This window comes from Ptychodera flava, chromosome 18 (genome assembly GCF_041260155.1).
Source record: "Ptychodera flava strain L36383 chromosome 18, AS_Pfla_20210202, whole genome shotgun sequence".
NCBI classification, from domain to species: Eukaryota; Metazoa; Hemichordata; class Enteropneusta; family Ptychoderidae; genus Ptychodera; species Ptychodera flava.
Window position 1 is genome coordinate 25,054,107 of NC_091945.1, and position 19,650 is coordinate 25,073,756.

The 19,650-nt window shown below is 37.0% G+C and overlaps 1 protein-coding gene across 1 annotated transcript in view; it reads left to right on the plus strand.

The window, feature by feature from the left end:
• The window catches only part of LOC139117230 (protein timeless homolog), a 42,156-nt gene extending 24,651 nt beyond the window's left edge, over positions 1-17,505 (plus strand). The window contains exons 11-33 of the mRNA XM_070680175.1: positions 623-805; positions 1,052-1,142; positions 2,195-2,246; positions 2,576-2,735; positions 3,489-3,569; positions 3,774-3,871; positions 4,383-4,448; positions 5,100-5,166; positions 5,736-5,943; positions 6,499-6,644; positions 7,609-7,706; positions 8,843-8,904; positions 9,370-9,434; positions 9,636-9,712; positions 9,919-10,073; positions 10,402-10,453; positions 10,858-11,001; positions 12,340-12,408; positions 12,675-12,793; positions 12,967-13,307; positions 15,591-16,171; positions 16,677-17,233; positions 17,373-17,505. Coding sequence (XP_070536276.1) covers positions 623-805; positions 1,052-1,142; positions 2,195-2,246; positions 2,576-2,735; positions 3,489-3,569; positions 3,774-3,871; positions 4,383-4,448; positions 5,100-5,166; positions 5,736-5,943; positions 6,499-6,644; positions 7,609-7,706; positions 8,843-8,904; positions 9,370-9,434; positions 9,636-9,712; positions 9,919-10,073; positions 10,402-10,453; positions 10,858-11,001; positions 12,340-12,408; positions 12,675-12,793; positions 12,967-13,307; positions 15,591-16,171; positions 16,677-16,810 — 3,049 coding nt within the window. The 3' untranslated portion in view covers positions 16,811-17,233; positions 17,373-17,505. The remainder of the gene's footprint in view (positions 1-622; positions 806-1,051; positions 1,143-2,194; positions 2,247-2,575; positions 2,736-3,488; positions 3,570-3,773; positions 3,872-4,382; positions 4,449-5,099; positions 5,167-5,735; positions 5,944-6,498; positions 6,645-7,608; positions 7,707-8,842; positions 8,905-9,369; positions 9,435-9,635; positions 9,713-9,918; positions 10,074-10,401; positions 10,454-10,857; positions 11,002-12,339; positions 12,409-12,674; positions 12,794-12,966; positions 13,308-15,590; positions 16,172-16,676; positions 17,234-17,372) is intronic.
• The last annotated feature ends 2,145 nt before the right edge of the window (positions 17,506-19,650 follow it).

Below are 19,650 nucleotides of genomic sequence, written 5' to 3' on the forward strand. Positions count from 1 at the left end.
GTGGTCCACATAGTTATCCTTTGACCAAAATCATACTGAAACCACTTTCAACTCAACAAATTTTGGATTTATGAAAGATCACATTTACGTGTTTTACATTGAAAATCCAGTTATTAGAAATTTATGCATAAAAAATCGACAAACCTCAAACCAGTGATTTAAATATATTTAAAATATATTTAAATATACCGTTTAATGATTAAAATTGTTCAATTTGTTGGACAGATTTTCGTCAAATATCAAAATATAAAGCATGACTGTCATTTGCAAGTAAATCAATAACTTTTGAGTGCAAACTATGTAGGAGAGATAATAAAAAGAATATAGCCGAAACAAGGGACGTTATACCCCAAGGCAGGAGACCATTTGCCCAAACTTTTTGTGTTTCCCCGAATATAGTGCAGAGATTATGGGTTCGATCAATGACAGTTAGCAAAGATGTTACAAGAGTGAAAGTCGTCCATATTTTGGTCTTTGTCAGGAAGATGCTTTTCATCATAGTCACAGAACCAATCAATTCAGCTGCCAGCTTGGACAAAATGCAGCATTTCAATATGTGTGCATAATTCCAAACAAAAACCTGAAAGCATTTTACCCAACTGTCATCATCTCTTTTACCCAGAATGCATCTTGCCATGAGGGCATACAAAGAGCTGTTACTGTCACTGGACGCCATGGGCCATAGCAAGGATTCATCCTTGGTGGACAGTGCTAATGTCATTAAGAGTAACATCTTCTATGTGATGGAATACAGGGAGATCTTTGTCACTTTGCTTCGGAAATATGATCCAGTTAGACTCTCCAGGTGAGTGAAAAGTTCAACATTACGTCTGTGCCCATTAAAACCCCTTATGTCGGTGAAATGTTTTGTCTGCAGTCAATAACATTCCCTAAGTGACTCTGAGACTCCAAAGGTATGTTGGATATTTATGTCTGCAACGCTTTGGACGCCTCAGTTCTGGAAAAAGTTGAACTTTGTCTGGCGGTGAAGTGACTGTAAAATTGTTAAGAAAGGAGCCGAATGTAAAAATTATTAAATATTTCATTGCAGGAACTTCTTGAAAGATTTGATCGAGACCACCCATGTGTTTGTGAAAATGTTGGAGAAGTTTACCAAGGGCAGGAGGAGTGTATTGGTGCAGGTGAGACAGTCTTTGGTTTACAACTTACATGTATCATGTGGCAATAGACTAATAAATCTGTTTGTCCAATGGACAGGCATAGACTATAGTGTATTTGATTTTCTGTAGTGACCTTTTTGTCAATCCATTGTTGTTGCAGAGGAACCCAGGTACACTAAAATAGTTTCGTAAACTTTGTTGGTTGACCCTGCTTAAATAAAACATACTTAGACTTGCCATTCCTTTTTGCATTTAGAGATACCTTGTTTAAGGTGATACGCGTGGGTTGCAACATTCCAAACGCGCACTTTTGCACTTGCAAAATCTTACCGTTCCAGTGATTTCTATGGACTTTCGACTCCTGGTATTTTGAAAATGCTCAAAATCACAAAATGACACCATAGATATTTTCCTGTTCAAAAATCGTTTGTACTTGAACAGATAACCTAATCCATGCTAGGGGCCCTAAACAGATATCTCGTGTGTTACATTCTGAAATTTTGGAAAATTTGGTGCAAATTTGTAGGAGCTGAAACGTTTTAAAGTAGAGCTGTGAAAATTTGTATATGTGTGACGTCACTGACCAATCGCGCGACAAACCTGCGTCTTTTGGAATTGTATGGTTCTGTAAATCTTTATTATGCAAAGAAAACCATGAAAAATTTTACTTTCATTGATTTTGGAAATTACCCTTAGCAACCGTTGCTTAGCAATTTGAATCCTTCGGTATCGCCTTATTACCTATGACATGTTACAAATATCTCCAGACATTTCACTCTTGGAGAAGTACAGTATAGTCTTTTTGAAACACCTAATATCTGAGAAGAAACCTGTGTTTACACCTGACCACAGCATATACAGAAATTTCATACTTGTATAGGGAAGATGTATATGAAATGTGTAACGTTTACGTCCTGTGTATGGACATACAAGTATGACTGTGCAGGCAAGCACCAGTCAGTATTGTAACATCCATGCATTATCACCGCCACGATAATTGATGGCTGCTTCATGCAAAATGTCAAAGTTCTCATCCAGCAGTTTGAAAATTTTTTTTTTCTCCAATCTTACAGAAAAAGAGAAGAAAGAAAAAGAAGAAGCAACAAAAACCAAGGAACACTGAAGGTGATGCATGTTACAAATATTCAAATCGACAGTCTGTCACTCGCTGATAAATTATACTGTAAATAATTTTCATAGGGATATAATTTTAATATTTTGATGTGTAAGACCTTGGATTTGAATTAGCTGATTTGCCAGAAAAATAATAGAATCTATTATTATTTAACATTTTCACCAGACTTGAGCCTATTTCAACTCTCAGTGAAATTTACAGCATAAGTCTTAGAAAATGGTCATAGCTTTTATGGTTTTGTCATGTTATTATCCATGCACCTCTAATGTCATCAAAACGCTGAAACAAAACAAAGTTCTTCAATGTCTTGCCCGGACAGAAAGCAGTCAGACAGCAGGAGCTCTGCCGGAAGAGGAGCTAGATGAATTATGGGATAGAGTGAGCAGTGACATGTCCGCTATGTTGCAAGGCAGAGAAGAGATCCCAGACAACGCTGTACCGTTTGATGCTGCTGCAGACATACCAGTTGAAGAACAAAGGTGTGTATACAGTGTTTTTGTTTAGCGCTATGTCTGGTAAATTTTACCCAGGTTCCCTGAAGTTTGCTAACACAATCCTATAAGAGGACAAAACAGGAATTATATAGGGTTTCCAAAACTTTTTCCCATAGCAAAAAACACCAGTATAATGTTACTCAGTGGTTCCTGCTGTATTTCAATGCATTTGATGTCATAATGTATCTGCTTGACTCTGATGTTATGGTAAACTCAGTCAAAATAATTCCCTTGTTGATATTTTTTAATTCAGCTCTGAACTGCTACGTACTACTGTAATGTACTTTCATATCATAGACCCATTTACACATTATATCAATCAATTTCAGAGTGTTGTATTCATAATACATGTACTTGATGCATGTGTAATGAGCAAACTGTACTTTATCGGCTCATTGTGGAATGGAATTTTTTCATTAAGAGTAATTGGTCAGAAGGCGCACAATAGAGTGGTTCAGATCACAACATATTAATATTTAAAATATTTTTATTGATGTGCCTAGATAAATAAGAAGTTCAAGGGCAACTTCGAAAACTGAGACCGTTCATAGCCGATCCACCTTCAGGGTAGTTTACATAAATTTTTGTGTATGCAAATGTTTGCATACACAATAATTTCTCACTGCTATGATGAAAACAACCTTGATTGATTTCAAGAAATAACACATGTGGATCGATTGACATTTTGTAATTCTGATGATTTTCCTGTACTGAAATCAACAACTGTTGTCGTTTCAGGGCAAATGCCATGATTCAGATCCAACAGGCCACACACAATGCTCAAGGAGGCGAGGCCATCGCTTTGTTCAGAGCAGCCAGGTAAGTTTCTATCCGTAATAATTGTCAACGTACAGAAAAGATTCTGAAAATCCTAAGAAAATAGTCAAGCATCATCATCGATTTATGGCTTACATAGTAAAGAGATAATAGAATTAAATGGTCCCAAGAGAGAGCCACAGTAGTGTATTGTGTTATGTCTAGCAATAAAATGTGTAAACTTTTGGAATGTTTATACATTTGCAGAGAGGTATGGCCGGAAAATGATATCTTTGGTGCCAGTGACATTTCACCTGAAGATGAATTTATGGCCATCAGAGAAATTCATTATGCTAATTTGCCAAGTAAGTTTTTGAGAAATATTTTAGTTTCAGTTACCCTCTGTCATGATTTCAAGTTACATCCTGTAGTCTTGAAGTCATGTGGGAGGATTTAGAAAAGAGTGACAATTACTTATATGGTGTAAAAAAATTGTCTATGTTTGTTGTCAAAGGTCAAACATTGAATATAAAAATTGTTATGAAAATGGTCCTCCACATTCCCTTTATTGATCTTTTCTGCAAATCAGTGAAAATAATGCCCAAAATATCCATTGCCTGAGCCCAGTTCAGGATGTTAGATGCAAGATTTTACTAACTATAGTGTTTTGAAAGCAAATGTTTTATTAGTACGCAATCTTTATTCCATGTGTACTCATCTTTTCAGTAGCTTTGTTCACACTTAGTATTTCAGTAACTGATCCATTCTATTATTCAAGATATTGTTCTGAATATATTTTTATCAGTGTTACAGCAAATCTTTACATTTGAACACTCAATCGTCAGCTTCATGACACATTTCATCTTTCAATTTCAGGGCCAAATCAAACAAATGTAGAAAATGATGAAAATGATTTAAATGAAGAGGAAGAGATAGAAGAAGGTGAATATGAGAAATGTTTCATTTAGTTTTAAATCAGTATTTGTGAAAGATTGCTTGTCATTTGTTGACCACCTGTCACCTTTATTGAATTGCATTAAATCAGCCAATGAGGGTTGCTGTACCAAAATTCTTAAGAAGTGTTTAATGTAAATTCTACTGTCGAAGAAAAAAGATTAACAATGATTACATTCCTAATATTAGGCATAAAAATTTTTTATCACCTTGTACACCAATCAAAGGCAAGACAAGAAACTGCCACTTTCAGCCAGAAAAAGGCAAATCCATTGAAAACATTTAATACACAATTTTCCTTGTACGCTATCCAAGATGTTCTGTTCATGACATAAAATTCTTCGTTTGTCATGTTTTCCAGTATTTTGTACTCTTCCTTGTGTCCTTTCTGGCAAGGCTATAGCATATCCTTGAATAGCAAGCCAATTATACATTTGTGAATGAAGCAAACTGCTGGAATGTTATATGCTAAATACCACTTATTTTGATATCCCACGGTACCAATACATGTAGGATCATCAATGAATGAGAAATTAAAAACAAGTTTGTATCAACCATGTTGAAGCAATTTCATAATGTGCCTGGACAATGTCACTTCGCAAATTTGAATTTAAAAAATTCATTGTCACTATGCTACAGAGGAAGAAGAAATAATTGAGACAAATTATGCAGAAGAGGAGTTCAATTTTGATGGCTACGTGAAAAGGTAAGGGTATGCATAAATAACTATGTGAGTTTAGGAAGCAGATACAGTTCTCTAAATTTATGCTGAAGAATTCCATTCATCTTGAGACATCCCTTTATTTTTCTAGATTTGGCATACATGTGACCTCATGAATGATATTTTGAGACAACATGACAACAAAACCTGAATGTGAAGTTGGTAAAATAGCAAGTTGCCTCCCTCCCCCACCTAATCTTAAATCTACATTTCCTTTATATTCACAAGTTGTACACTCAACATTTTGACATTAGCTCGGGAGTAAAAGAAATTATATTTTACAAATATAGTAAAATCGATGAGAAATGCGTCAAAAGCTACAGATGACAGAGTTACATGTATAATTGTAATTATGCTACTAGTACTACAGACTTTAACCCTTTCACCACAATGGTTTCACCCAATCCCATTGTTGTCTATGGAAAAGCTGGACCTCTACAAAGGGAACTGGGGTGAAAGAGTTAAACACAGTACTTTTTTAGGGTACTACAGCAGTTTAAGACTGTATCAATTAGTTTCTCTTGAACTGAGTTTTTCTTTTTTTCCTTGACAAGGTACGCACATCCAGGAGTTCTGAGTGCCTATGTCATTCTACTGGCAAACTACAGGAAGAATTCTCTCTTTACCAACCACTGCATCGTTAAAATGTTGCATCGTGTGGCCTGGGATTGCAAGATGGTGCCTCTGCTCTTCCAGATATCCCTCTTCCGTGTCTTCCAGAAGATTCTGACAGACCCAGCGGTGGAAACTGCAAATCTAAAGGTGAAAGCACTGTTGAATAATACATCCTGAATGGATGTCAAGAATAAAAAATTGTTGTTTATTAATTTCATTTATTAAAGAGATTACATCAGGAGAAAATCTATGTAGTTGTGCAGGAACACCGTGACAGAATCACATCCCTATCAATCAGTAAGGAATGTTGCTCTTCTCATCCCTTTTCTGCCAGACAGTAGTACGCTCCTCACCTGTCAGTGAAAAGTTGTATTGAGCCAAAACCCATGCATATTTTCATCAACTTGTATGTTTTAGGAACTGTAGTAAGTAAAAATTATCTGTATAGTATCTGTGTTTTCACTTTAAAATAATTAAATGTTAAATTGTTTGTTAATGTGCACCCACCCACCCACTTTTCAGCTGTGCTGTGTACTGTCTGAGTTTATACTTGAACTACAATACCAAAAGATCCCAGAGAACAATTTTTCGCAAGTCAAATTTTTCAATGCAGAGAATCAATTTATGCTTGAGAAAATCAATGTTCGACATAAATAATCGGACGAAATTGCATCAATTGCTGTTTTTAATTTTCTTCTCCAGGAAGCAGCCAAGTTTGCCAAGTTCATTGCCGGCCACTTCTTCTCCATGGCTCAGAATAACAGCAAATTATTCGTGGAGATTTTGTTCTGGAAAGATCACAAAGAGGTGTATGAACTGACGGAAGGCTATGGAACTGCTCAAGAGAGGTACTGCACAGCAAAAAGCAAATTAATTTTATGTCAGATTTCAACAAGAATTTCTGTGAAATATCTGAAGGTGGAAATACATAACTGACCTGAAAATCATTATTTATCGTGTTGCTCCAAAATTAGCCAATATAAATGGTACCTGTAGTAATTTATTGCTGTGATAATACCTACAGTAAAATATGTTTTTACTGGAAACTTTCATTTTTTTACATAAAATATTATATTTATCCAGATTTTGTTCATACTTTAAGTTTAATAAATGAACCAAGTCCTTTTTAGGATGTTTTTTAGCTGTCTTTGTACAACTTCTAATATGCATATCAAGATTGTCATGGTTGAGAATTCATTTATAGTTGTCGAAGCTTTAATACATGCTGAGGAGTTGTCAACAAAACATGTCTGTGACCTAATCTACAGATGCAGTATACAGAGAAAAGTGATAAAATTAAAGTAAATAAAGCGCACCCAGTGACGGTATACCACGAGATCTTGACCAGTTCATGACATATATGCACGAGTGATAGCGAGTGCATATATGAAGTGAACTGGTCAAAATTTAGTGGTATACCGTCGCTGGTCGTGCTTTATTGATATTATATCATAACAGTATATTGAAATTCAGAAATGGAACATCATAAAAGGATTTTTGCCCAAGCTGAGCGGCCAAGCGTGTGCTGCTAACCGTGGTATATCCCGAATATACCATGGTTCTTTTCATGTCTCGACCAATCAGATCACTGCATTTGTGCCATCAATATACTGGTATGATATAATTTCTAGTATCGAACCGAAACGTATATTCTAATAAACATATATTCTAATAAAACCTGCATACCGATATTAACTGTATCAAAATGTGAGTCTCTTGAAGATCTTTTCAGGGGGATCCCATAACAATATGGAACAGGGACTTTGTTCGGCAGTGCTGCCATTTTGTTAAACCACAAATCTTAATTTTCAGACAATCAACAAAACGTGGTGTTGAATGGAAGGAAGAAGAAGAAGAGGAACTGAAACAATTGTTTGAAGAATACAAAGATCAGGCTGATGAAGATGAGGGTGAGTTCTTTCAGATTTTTTTTCTGAACACGGCATTTAAATCACTATTAATAAGAAATGTGATGCAACAAATGATCATTTGTTCATGAGGCATGGCTTTTGGCCAAATTAACTTGATTTGTTAAATTTCTCTGCTGAAAGCAAGCACAGCGGTTTTGTTCACTGAGAATTTTCTCAATAGATCATATGTAGCTCTCTTCTGCAATGAATGATCTATAGTTGTTAATGTGTGCATCAAACACTTCAATGTCAATGAATTCTGCTGATATTTCTCATTTCACATATTGATAGATTCGAGGTAATTTGTTTATCTCATCATAGAATTTGCACATTGGCCCCTTATTTTTTATCCATGATTATGAAAGAAAAGTTTAAGTTTCTTTGAACAAACCTTGAGATCCGTTGAAAATTTTCAGTCTCAAGGGGTGTACTAACTTTATGTAAATGTGTAGTTTCATCAGATCAGTGTCGGGGTTCTCCATAAGGGGATTTTGAAGGGTGAGCTATGTATGTATTTTGAGCAATCTATTCATATGTTTATAACCATACAAAAGAATACATACTCACAACAAAAGATAATATGAACTTATTATGAAAATATAGCAAAGGATGCACGAGGACATTGGTGCAGCGTATCGCCCAACATGAAGCGGAGGGCGATACGTGGCGCCAATGTCCGAGTGCATCCTTTGCGGTATTTTCGTAATAACCTTATTATTATACATCTTACATTCGTGACTGGGGCATCAAATGGACAGAGTAATGACCGTTTTCGTGCAATGTCAACAATTTTTCTTCCGATTTATAGCGCAAGTGTGGAACGCTATCTCGGACGCGCTTCTGCAAGTTCTTGATAGTGTGTGTGTGCACTACACACGTACGTACAGAGCGCGCGAGACATGTTCTGGCACTCGTCCAATGGGTCCCTTGAAACCGTTCAACAGTGAACGCGCAGATACAGCCGCAGGGGATGGGGCGCCTTGAAACTGTACGTGTTACGGAACGGGCGTTCCGTACGGCTTTTTTAGCGCACGCAAAATTCTATTGTTCTCGATGGTAGATGTATAATAATGCAAATTATGCATTCAAGCCATGGAGAACACTGAATGTATCCAATTTTGTCTTCTCTATCGCAGGGAAAGATGTTGTTGATTATATTATGGAACATATTATTGACGATACGAAAACAAGACGGCAGGTAAATATGCTCTGCTTATGAATGAACGATACTTGAAGCAAGGAAAACCGAGTAACATTCACCAAATTTACTACTGTTTTACATGTTTTTACGAGTGAAATATTGCTTCGTGAAAGCAATAAATGTTAAAATAGCGTGAAAAATATTTGCTTTGACACAAGAAAGAACAGGATGGAAAATGTTGAGAACGTCTATTTAACTGACGAGGCAAAGATATCTGATTAATATTACTCCTTGAAAGTTGTCTCATCAATGCACAAGTATTAAAAGACTAAATTTTCAATCACACTTACAATATATAAATTGTCATCACAAATTTTGTCAGGTGTTTGAGCTAGATTACACACGTTTTGATATTTGCATCATTCCCCCCCCCCATAATTGAAGTTGTGATCAATATATTGGTGTGTGATCATTTCAGTTGTGATATTGAACAGACTTCAACTCTGAGAAATTTTGTTTCAGATCATAAGACAGTTGGTTAGACAAGAGCTTTTGCAGAGTGCAGCTGATCTGAAAAGAAAAACAGGGTGAGTGATTGAAGTTTACTTCTGCACAGAGATGTCTGGTCTTGTATGTCCTTTATGTATTTGACTTACCCCGAGGATGATATGTCATGTTTACAAGACAATAAGATCATCTTAGAATGCTCTCTGTGGCAACATTTCTGAGTTGTCATCTAAAGACACCCTCAATCAGTTGATTAATGAACAATCTCCACTTTCTTGCAGGTCCAAGAGAAGAGTGTGGAGAGAGGAACATGAGTTGGAATTGCGTACACTCTTTGACCAACACAGGGATTCCAACGGTAAGCAATTATTCCATTGTGAAATTGGTCCCCATACAGCGATACAATAACCACCAAGCATCAATATCGGACTTCTAGTAAATACTCTACAGTAAAACTCCTTTAACTGTAACTTTCGATTAATATTTGCAGTATTTTTGTTCTTTCTGTTCAAAGCAATTTATTTCATGAGCATTTAAACTTGATTTGCATGTCACATGCCACAGACATCCTTGGCAGTATCATTGAAGACATGACTGAGAAAAGATCAAGACAGGCGGTAACCAACAAACTACTTGAAATGGGATTGGTCAGTGACAAGAAAGAATTGTACAAGAAACGAAAGAAGAAATCAGATACGGCACAAAAGAAAACCAAAAAGGTATGTGCATTGACATGAGTGTATATGATATATAGGAAGAAACTGAAAGTGGTAGTGTGTGTGGCTGTGCATTTTATGACGGAAAAGTTGTTAATTTGAGAGTTTGGTATCAGTGATTCTGGTTTGTAGGATTACCATGGCAACTGTTGCTCATAGAAACATCTTCAAATTTTCAAGTGATCTTATTATTATCTCTTTGCTTCTAGGAATTTAGAATATTGTTTAAGCATTGAAGACTTTACAAAATGTTTCAGAATGGTTGACATGCATTTCCTATCTGATCACACTTTATTTAACTCTAACCGATCTCTTTCATCTCATACAACAGGATGATTTCATAAATGATGATGATGATGATGATGATGATGATGAATTGGAAGGTAAGAAATAATATCATTGGCGTACACAAATGTGATGATAGGCAGATCTCAAGTATGATTTACCCACAAATAAATGCTGACGTCTTAAAAGTGTGTCGAGATTAGCTCATCAGGGCAATGAAAATGCCAGATTCTGTCGTGTAGACTCTATGGAGCAAAATAAATTCCACTGAGGAACTTCAGAAGACTTTTGTGCACTATGTAATATTTTGAAGTTGTTGTTAACTAGACAGAATGGTGTTATGTGCAAAGAGCTAAAGGAAAGATGAACTTTGTTTGAATAAATTTCACAGCTCTTGATTTTTGATGCATAATGAGGTTATGTAAAAACTTTCATTGAGTACACTTGGATTGCATTCCAATCAAGAGTTGACATCTTACAATCTTCTATTTGCAATGCTCAGAAGTGCCGCCATCAGATGACGAGGATGAAGATGAGAGGTATGGCAAATCCAGTAGCGATAGCAACAGTGATGAAGATGATGACGATGGTGATGAACTTGGGGGATTATCCACTGCACAACTCGTGTCAAAGGTCAACAAACAAGGTGAGACCTCATAATATTATAAGTGTATTTGATCACAAGCTTATACCAGTGATTTGTATTTTTGAGATTGTTCAGCTGTTTAATTGATGTATGCATATTTTCCTAGTATCGTTTCCACAGGAGTTTGATTTGTGCACATATAGATGCATCTATGTGTCCTTATGTCTTAAAGGCATGGGTCAGGCGCCAGATTGTCTTGAAAGGACATTTACTTACTATATTACAATTTCAAAGGAAAACAAAAGGCTACGACACCTTCATAATCCTCTTACAGACTAGAACAAACTCGATCCCTGGGATCGAGTTTCCGACCTTTAACACGTCTACGTACGTAGGTACATGTATGTATGCATTTACCTATCAGTGTGGATATATGCAGGATGGCAGTCCTCATTATTCGAAAACCAAAGCTATGTACCCTCCTCAGCAGAGCTTAAGCACCAGCCCAGTTTTGAATTGTGGAAATGAAGCATTGTCAATGAAATAGCTGGAATGTGTTAATTCTTCAGCGTTTCCGTTACAGTTTCAAAACTTGCGTACGATTTTACGCAACTGGGTTTTTATTTGCGTATTAAAAATGTATCCAAAATGCGTACGGTGGGAATCAGTATCTGAAGTGAGTTGGGCAGTCTTTTCTGTAGAACTTGGGGGGTTTCCCTTAATGCGCATGCTCTATTGACAAAAAAGAACAACCTGGGGGGCTTCAAGGTGTAGCTGAACGTTTGCCATGCCGTGATGCATGTCCCGTATATGATCGTGAGCAGCCCAATGAGTTCTTGTTCAAAGAAAATACCTTCTGACTACGAAATTAGTGTTTTCAAAGGGCCAACAAAAAGCAGACACTGTTCAAAGTCCAGTGGGACTCTCAAGAATGCAACCTGACAGAGTCTAAATGGTCACCCGTAAACACTTTCCAAATAACATGCGACGTAATGACCATTAACTGTATTGTGTTACCACAACGTAGACTCGATCGATTCTCGAATTATTTGCATCTGTAGTGCCATTGTCTGTGCAGAACTGATTGACATGACGTTTTGTGATGATGAAATACAATGTTGCATAAAGTGCTGCGGTCTGCTAAAGTCTAAAATGTTGCAATATCATGATAAATGTCGCTTGCAAGCAGGTGCATATGTTCTATTTTGTCCTGCATTGAACCAACGTTCAGGCAATGTAGTGCGGGTCAAGTACGTCGTGTCATTGGGCGGCATTTCTCAATGCGTATTTGTTTACGCAGTCATGATTTTTTTTGCGTATTTCTGAACAATTTTGCGTAAATACGCAGGATTTTGCGTTAACGGAAACACTGATTCTTATAAATGTCCTCTCTTCTAGGCTTTAAAGAGCAGATCAAGTGGATCTTGACAGGGCTGAGGAGAACAGCTGATGACAGAGAAACTGAAAGTAAGTGAATTTGAACTTTACTCTTCAATCTTGTCATGACGGCTAGCAATTGATATGAATTTTCAAATAATTTATAATCACAATTGAATATTGAGAAGTGCAAAAGGTTAACATACATGTATGTTATGTTTTTATCTTTGACTTTAAATATCAAAGTTGCATCACTTTTGCCTGTTATTATTTAGAGCAGGCTTTATAATGTTGCAAAACTACCAATTTACTCTTGAATTTGCTGAAAAATTTATTGTATTTTGAACATTCATCAGACGACACTGAAGCAGTTCCCATAGTGCCACTGACTGAAGAAAATGAAGCAGCCATGCAGAATGGAACATTCACTTCATTTCTGAAGAAAATAGGGATGGCACCCCCTGCTGATCACCAGGTAACCGTTCTATCTTCATGTCAGCCATTTTCAGTTATGTCAGGTAATATAAAAGTAAAAGTTATAAGACTGATTTGACATTGCTAATTTAATATATTGACCAATTTATGCAAAAATCGCAAACTGTTGTTGAAATTGAAAGTTTCAAAATTTAAACTGGTTATATTTTTAAGGAAATATTTTGGCGCATTCCGGGCACACTGTCACCTGACGACCTCAGAGACCTGGCAGATTCCATTGAAGGAATGGGGGAGGGTGATGATAGTGAGGGACAGCAAGGAAAGAAGAAATCCAACGCCAGGCACCAGAAGTTGAAAGAACTGGCCAGAGCAAGGAAGCAGGACAGGAAGTCAGAGGAAAAAGAGAAACGACGGAAGAGGTTGTCAGAGAAAAAAGCAATGGCTGCTTTGATTGGTGATGGTGAAGAGAAATCTGAGCAAAGTCCACCGTCTAGACCCAAAGAGAAGCAACGGAGAGTTCAGAGAAATATAGCAGACTCATCGGATGATGAAATGTAAGTTTTCATAAATCATATATCTGATAAATGACTACCAAGGGCAAGGCAATAAATGTACCAGAATGGGTAGTACTCATCGTAGACTCTCTCAATCCTCCTGTCCACTATACAGTTTTTCATCGCTGTTGTACACTGATTTCCCCTCAACAGTTTGGCTAAGGGAGGTCCACAGACACTGCCTGGTTACACTTTATTATCATGATAGAGTGTGGTTAATTGCATCATGTGACGTTCTACCCATTTTGACAACTGTAGGGTGTGTTCACGAATGTATAACAAGCACTCTACCTCACAACCTTTTGAGGTAATTCAGGAATTTCTGGAAACTTCTTTGCATCAAAAATTGTCAAATTTTCGTTCAGAGGAAAGAATTTCCTCGGGTTCACGAAGTGCCAATTTAACTTTAGGGTCACTCTATTGGTAGATAGTCTGACCTCTTGAATTTTTATGGACCTATGGATTTGGAAATTGAGTAACTAAGGCCAGAGACTCGTTACCCGATGAGAACAGATTGAAAACTAGAAAGCATTTGCAAGCAAAAGCGAAGTTCCAGAGACCAGAGCAGCAGAAGAAACAAGAGAATGTGTGACAAAGATAGGTGCAGTGCTTTGGATTTTAATATTCAAGCACGTACCTATAGTTAAGGGCTGATAGCAGTAAACACCATAATACAACTAAAAGCAAGGCAGTCCGGGGAATTACAGTACACAGATTACAAATGCCTACATGTACGGTAAAAACGCAACAGATACATACGGGGGCGACAACGCACGGAAATGTATATCAGACGACATTCTCGCGAGCCAGAGCAATAATTTTCGCTCCACTGACCTACGCAAAAATCAATCGCTTGACGGGTAGCGCTGAGTTGTTGCCGTAAAGAGGCGCGTGGTTTACGACGATGATCAGACGAGAGGAAACATCGGACCTAGGCCGTTGAAATTGAAAACTGAGGCCACATGCATTTTCATTTGATTAAAAGCACAGACTAAAACAATTTTCATTGCTATGTCGCTGTTTTCACAAGATACTGACCGTTTGATCTTGGAAAGTTGAGTTGCTTTTACGTGCAGCCAACGCATGCCGGTGCGGTGACAGACAGTTCACTATGAATGCCTAGCTCTGCATGGCAGGGCTGTGTTACCGGCGTTTAACGGCCTCGCAGACTGATATAGGAAAAACCGCTGGTGGCTCCTCAGAAATACGGCGGGCAGTTTCTCCGCCAAAACAGCCAATTTTGAATCCAAATTTTGCATTGATCTTCGTTTTCGAGCACATCCACCTCGCCTTGGTACACGATGTGCCCAGCCGCGTTTGTAAACTTACGGAAAGCCTACTTTTCTCTCTATATGTGAGCGAAGCGATCGTAGGGCCGCCATCGTTATCTCATTAGCATTCTGGCGAAACAGTATAGCCACGTACGGCGAGTATTTAGAGAAAAATAAAATCAAAAAGCAACAAAAAACAAAGCGTAAGAAAGCTAGAATTATTAATAGCTGAACGCAATATGATAGTTGAGCAATGCAAATAAAAAAATAAATAATAAACACACAAGAAATGCCCGTAAAACCCGTCCGAGCTGAGCGATGACGTCATAAGCGTGTCACAATACATTCTGGGTAATTTAGGTAAAATCTGTGTATAGCATGTTCTATGATAGTAATACCGGAAATAGAGAAGAAAGAAAGGAAGAAAGAAAGAAAGAAAGAAGAAAGTGAGCAAAAACTAACAGTTCCAGAGCTGGTCTCTGGACTAATGATCAAGTGAGATTATCTTTGGGTATTCGACATGAAACTGAGGTGTCAAGGCTGGAGGCAGAGGATCCCATGGGACTGTGTCAGAGAATGTATATTCATCTCATAATTGGACAGCCAAGTTTAAAGTTCAAGTGACCACTTGAGTTACTAAATTTGCTTATGTGTATGGCACAGAATGCTCTATACCCCATATTTGCATATAGCCAATTGTACGAATTAAAGAGATACAGTTGTCGGAACTGAGACTGTGCCAGTTTCTTGTTTACAAACAATGTATTTTGTGCACGATATCTAGATGCACCTCATCATCATAGCTGCAACATTTTAATTATATTATGTAGACGATGTAGATTATGACAGATATGTTTTAACTTTCATTTATCACCTTTATACCTTTGATACAGTGTTTACATTGGTCGTATGGGTCCCATGTCCCAGTTCCGATGACTGTATCCCTTTAAACTCCGCAGCTTATGGCAAAAGGTTTATATTAATTAGTAAGAAATATGTCTTAATTACACAGGATGAACCAAGGTGAGGAGGAATTGAATGGCAATGAAACAAATTCTGAGAGTGAGACAGAACAGGTGTCTAGTGGAAGTGTGACAAGAAAGAGTTCTGGAAGTAAACATTTGAGACCAATGGACAGTGACAGTGAAAATGATGATGATGAATTATCAAGGAAAGACAACAGAAAAGAGAAGTCCAGAAAACGGAAGTCCAAAGCCATGCAAGATGAGGACATCAGGAAAGCAAATGACGATGACAGTGATGAGGATGATGTTAGAATGACTGTTGCCAGGCAACAAAGTGATGAAGAAAGTAACGATGCAGGGACCCATCAGAGTTCCAAGAAGTCCAGAATAGTGGACAGCGATAGTGACAGTGATGATGAGCCTTTGATACAGAAAGCGTCAGGCAAACCAAGATATTCTGTGGAAGAGACACCATTGCCGGAAGATACCCAGCATATGAATCTGAGGCTATCCAGCTTGGACAGTGATGAAGAGAGTGCCCAGGAAACCAGTGTAAAAACTCAGGAAAGCCATGCAGTGAAGAAAGTATTGGATTCCAGTGATGAAGATGATGACTTGGAAACTAAAGGTGACTTTTCCTTTCACTTTAAAATGATATTCTTCAGAACAATTGGTTTATACCCAAATTTACTATTGTAGGTTGGTTTACCATGTGTCGTTTTTTAGTTGGCCAAATAATAAGTGACATATTGTTATTTTTGGAACTTGTTCAACTTCACTAAGCTGTGTTTTTATCAACGATAGAATAAAATTTCAAATGTTTATTTTCGATCAGCTTAGGAGCACAGTCAAATTCAAGCAGAAATGTAAACAGCAGATGAGAGTCAACAATTTTGTAAAGGTTGACTGATGAATGTGTCACAGAACTTTGTAAGGTTTGACTGATAAAGTATATGAGGTCATCTTCTTTGATCCATTGAAATTTTAAACATGTTTTCAGATTTGTGTACCAACCTTGAGCCACGTAAACCGGTTTCACCAATTGTTCACCAATTTTGTTCATACTGAGAATTTTTTATTTACATAAAAAAACCATTTCCCTCGCTGTTAATGAAAACAATTTTGTTTTTCAGGTTCAGCTTCAGAAAGCATCCAGGCCAAGAGACCATACACAGCCATTCAAAGTGACTCTGACTCCGATATTGAAAATGTCCCTTTGAAGAGAATCGTCAGGAGGAAAATTGAATCTGACAGTGATGATGAATAGACAGTACAGTCTCAATTAACTTTTTATGAAACACTGGTGCTGATTGGCTCTTTCCTGTGTACACATCATTTATCTACCAATTGGAAGCTTTGAATTTTCCTAGTGCTAAAGAAATTAACCCTAGTGAAATTATGGTGTTTTTCATAACCATCAGTCGCAATATACAACTATTTTATCAAACCATTTTACAATATCAATTTCAAAAACATTTTTGCATGAAGGAAATCGTGATGATTGATTGATTAAAAACTCATTGAAATACAGGATTTTGTAGCATTGATGTTTATTGCGTTACTGCAAACACTGTGTACATAAATTCCTTAGCTGCAGGAGGAACTTTGCAAACTGTAAGCGTAATGAGAAATGGATACATGTGATGTATATGTAGTGAATAGACTAAACCCGGAATTAGAATTGACCACGGTACAAACATAGAAGTATGTGTATTTCCATCTGCGTTAGTACACACGTGGGCCTGTTTGTACCGCCATCACTTTATCTCTTGGACGTACCGAATCTATAGAACACATCACGTCCTCTTTATTCCGGATCTGGTTCATAGCTACATATACATGTAGTGAATTGATGGTTAAATGCATTCAGCTTGTTTGGAATGCATGCAAAGATTATCATTCACAATTGTGTGTGAAGTTATTTTTCTGTCAACAGTAATTAAAATACTACATTAGCCTTAACATGTCTCTTTTGTCCTTGAGGTCAATTTTGTCCTTGTGTTGCTTGCTCTTTGGAGAAATGAGCATCAGTCAGCTGCTGAGTGTGTGTGAATACTTCAGTGTTTATGAAAGGTTTGAGAACGGGGATAAAATTGTTTGGGAAGCCCTACAATGTGTCTGTTGTATTCTATTGTGATTGCACCTACAAACCATGGGGATCCCCTGGAAGGGGACTTGTGAAATTCTTGTAAAATTAACCAAGGTGCCATCCTCAAAATCCTTCTACCATTTATGATGTCATCGTTATAAACATCAGACTATGGAGGGCCAAAGTTGAAAATTTAGAGATTGAGATTGAAAGCTGAACATGTTTTTACAAACTTTGAGGATTTTTCAGTATTTTTGCTCTGTGCATCTATTTAAGTTATCTAGACTTGAAATACTAGAGTATTAGGGGGGACAGAGTTTTTTTGTGTAAATCTGACCATAGATATTCCAAAATGATCTTTGACAATTTAATATTTGTTCATAATGTATTCATCAATCATCTCTAACAATGCTTTGTCACATACAGGCTGTATGTACAATCAGAGCAGTGGGCATTATAGTTGATGGCAAAGCAGAAATCACGTCAAACATGGAACAAGTGCATTAAAAACAAAGTTAAAAGAGATCTACAACATACATTTTCAATCAACTTAATTTGCATCTTCGCTTGCCAAGGCCTGCTGTTCAGGCAGCTTGATGCTTCCCGAAATCAGGTTAGTGGAAGACTCCTGTCTGGCTAAGGAGTCGTGCTGGCGGACGATGCTTAATTTGAGTGTCCTGTCACAATCTCTCTATGAGGGACTGTGGTCATATGAAGTCAGAATTAGTACTTGTAACTTTGAAATCACTATCGAACAAAAGGGCCCAAATATTTAGTAATTTTATGTCGCGAACTCTTGTATATTTTACAGATATATTTGCAGAATTTCTTACTAGCAATTCTTGTAGAATGCCCCTCCACTCCATTCCTGTTATTCAACTAGTTGCTTGAATGGCAAATATCATGATCAAATACAGATGATAACACACTACAACAAAAATAATCCCCACTTTGTGAAACTGCAATGTTATCTGCAAAACTGCTTAACACTTAGCCAACTACCAAGAATTTGTAAATTTACTCGACAGACCCAGTGATAACCACACACTAATGAAGCAGTCCCATCATCATTGTAATAATTTTATAAGTAGCTCTCAATGTGTTTATAATAGTATGCAAAGAGATAAGGTTCTTCTGGTGAAGAAGCCACATTGCTGTCTGTATGTCTACAACAGTTGCAGTACCTGCATTTTTAAATTTAAATTTTATAATTATGCTGTCCCATATGCTATAGGAACCTGTAACCTTTTTGTTTCTACTGTACAGTGATAAACAGTTATATTACGTGCAATCTGGGCAATACTCCCATCATTTAGCTTCCAGAATATTAACCCTTTAAGCACTGTAGTCGGTTTTTGTTGTCTTTTATATGCTTTCTAAAATGTACCCCAGTCAGGTTTTTGTTGAAATTTTTCGCTAAAGTTTGTTAAAAACCTGGCCAGTAAAATGTGATGTCTATTTGGTCCAAAATTGTCGAAAAAAATTCTGAAAAATTCAGAAAAACTGGCAAAATGTTGCTTTAAAAAAGGAAAAATTGCAGCACTCAAAGGGTCAACTTTTGGTTATGTATCCATTGATTTATCTTGAAATATTACATAAAGCTTTGTGATCATACTGATCGATACTACCCTATAGAAACCATGGAAGTGAAGGTGTCATCGCCAGGGATGTTATCAAAGGTAAGAAAGAAACCAGCTGGAGCTTTTATTAAAGTCAAAATTTATTCATGAAATGGAACATTGGTATCAGATTTTTCTACCGTCAAAATGCAATACTATGTCAACATGACTGAAAGTAGATAAATGAAAAATCAAAAGAATGATAAAAAAGGGGTATTATGCAATAGAGGAACATTATATGGACTCACAGTGGCATGCTTTTTCAAACTCTGCCACAAAATAATCAATTTTGTTCATCATTTTGTAAGTTAAGATACCTGAGATTATCTGCAGCATTTCAGTTCGCAGAATTTTACAGCTCGCTCAAGCCCCGAGAGCTGTGGAGGACCAATGGCTCCA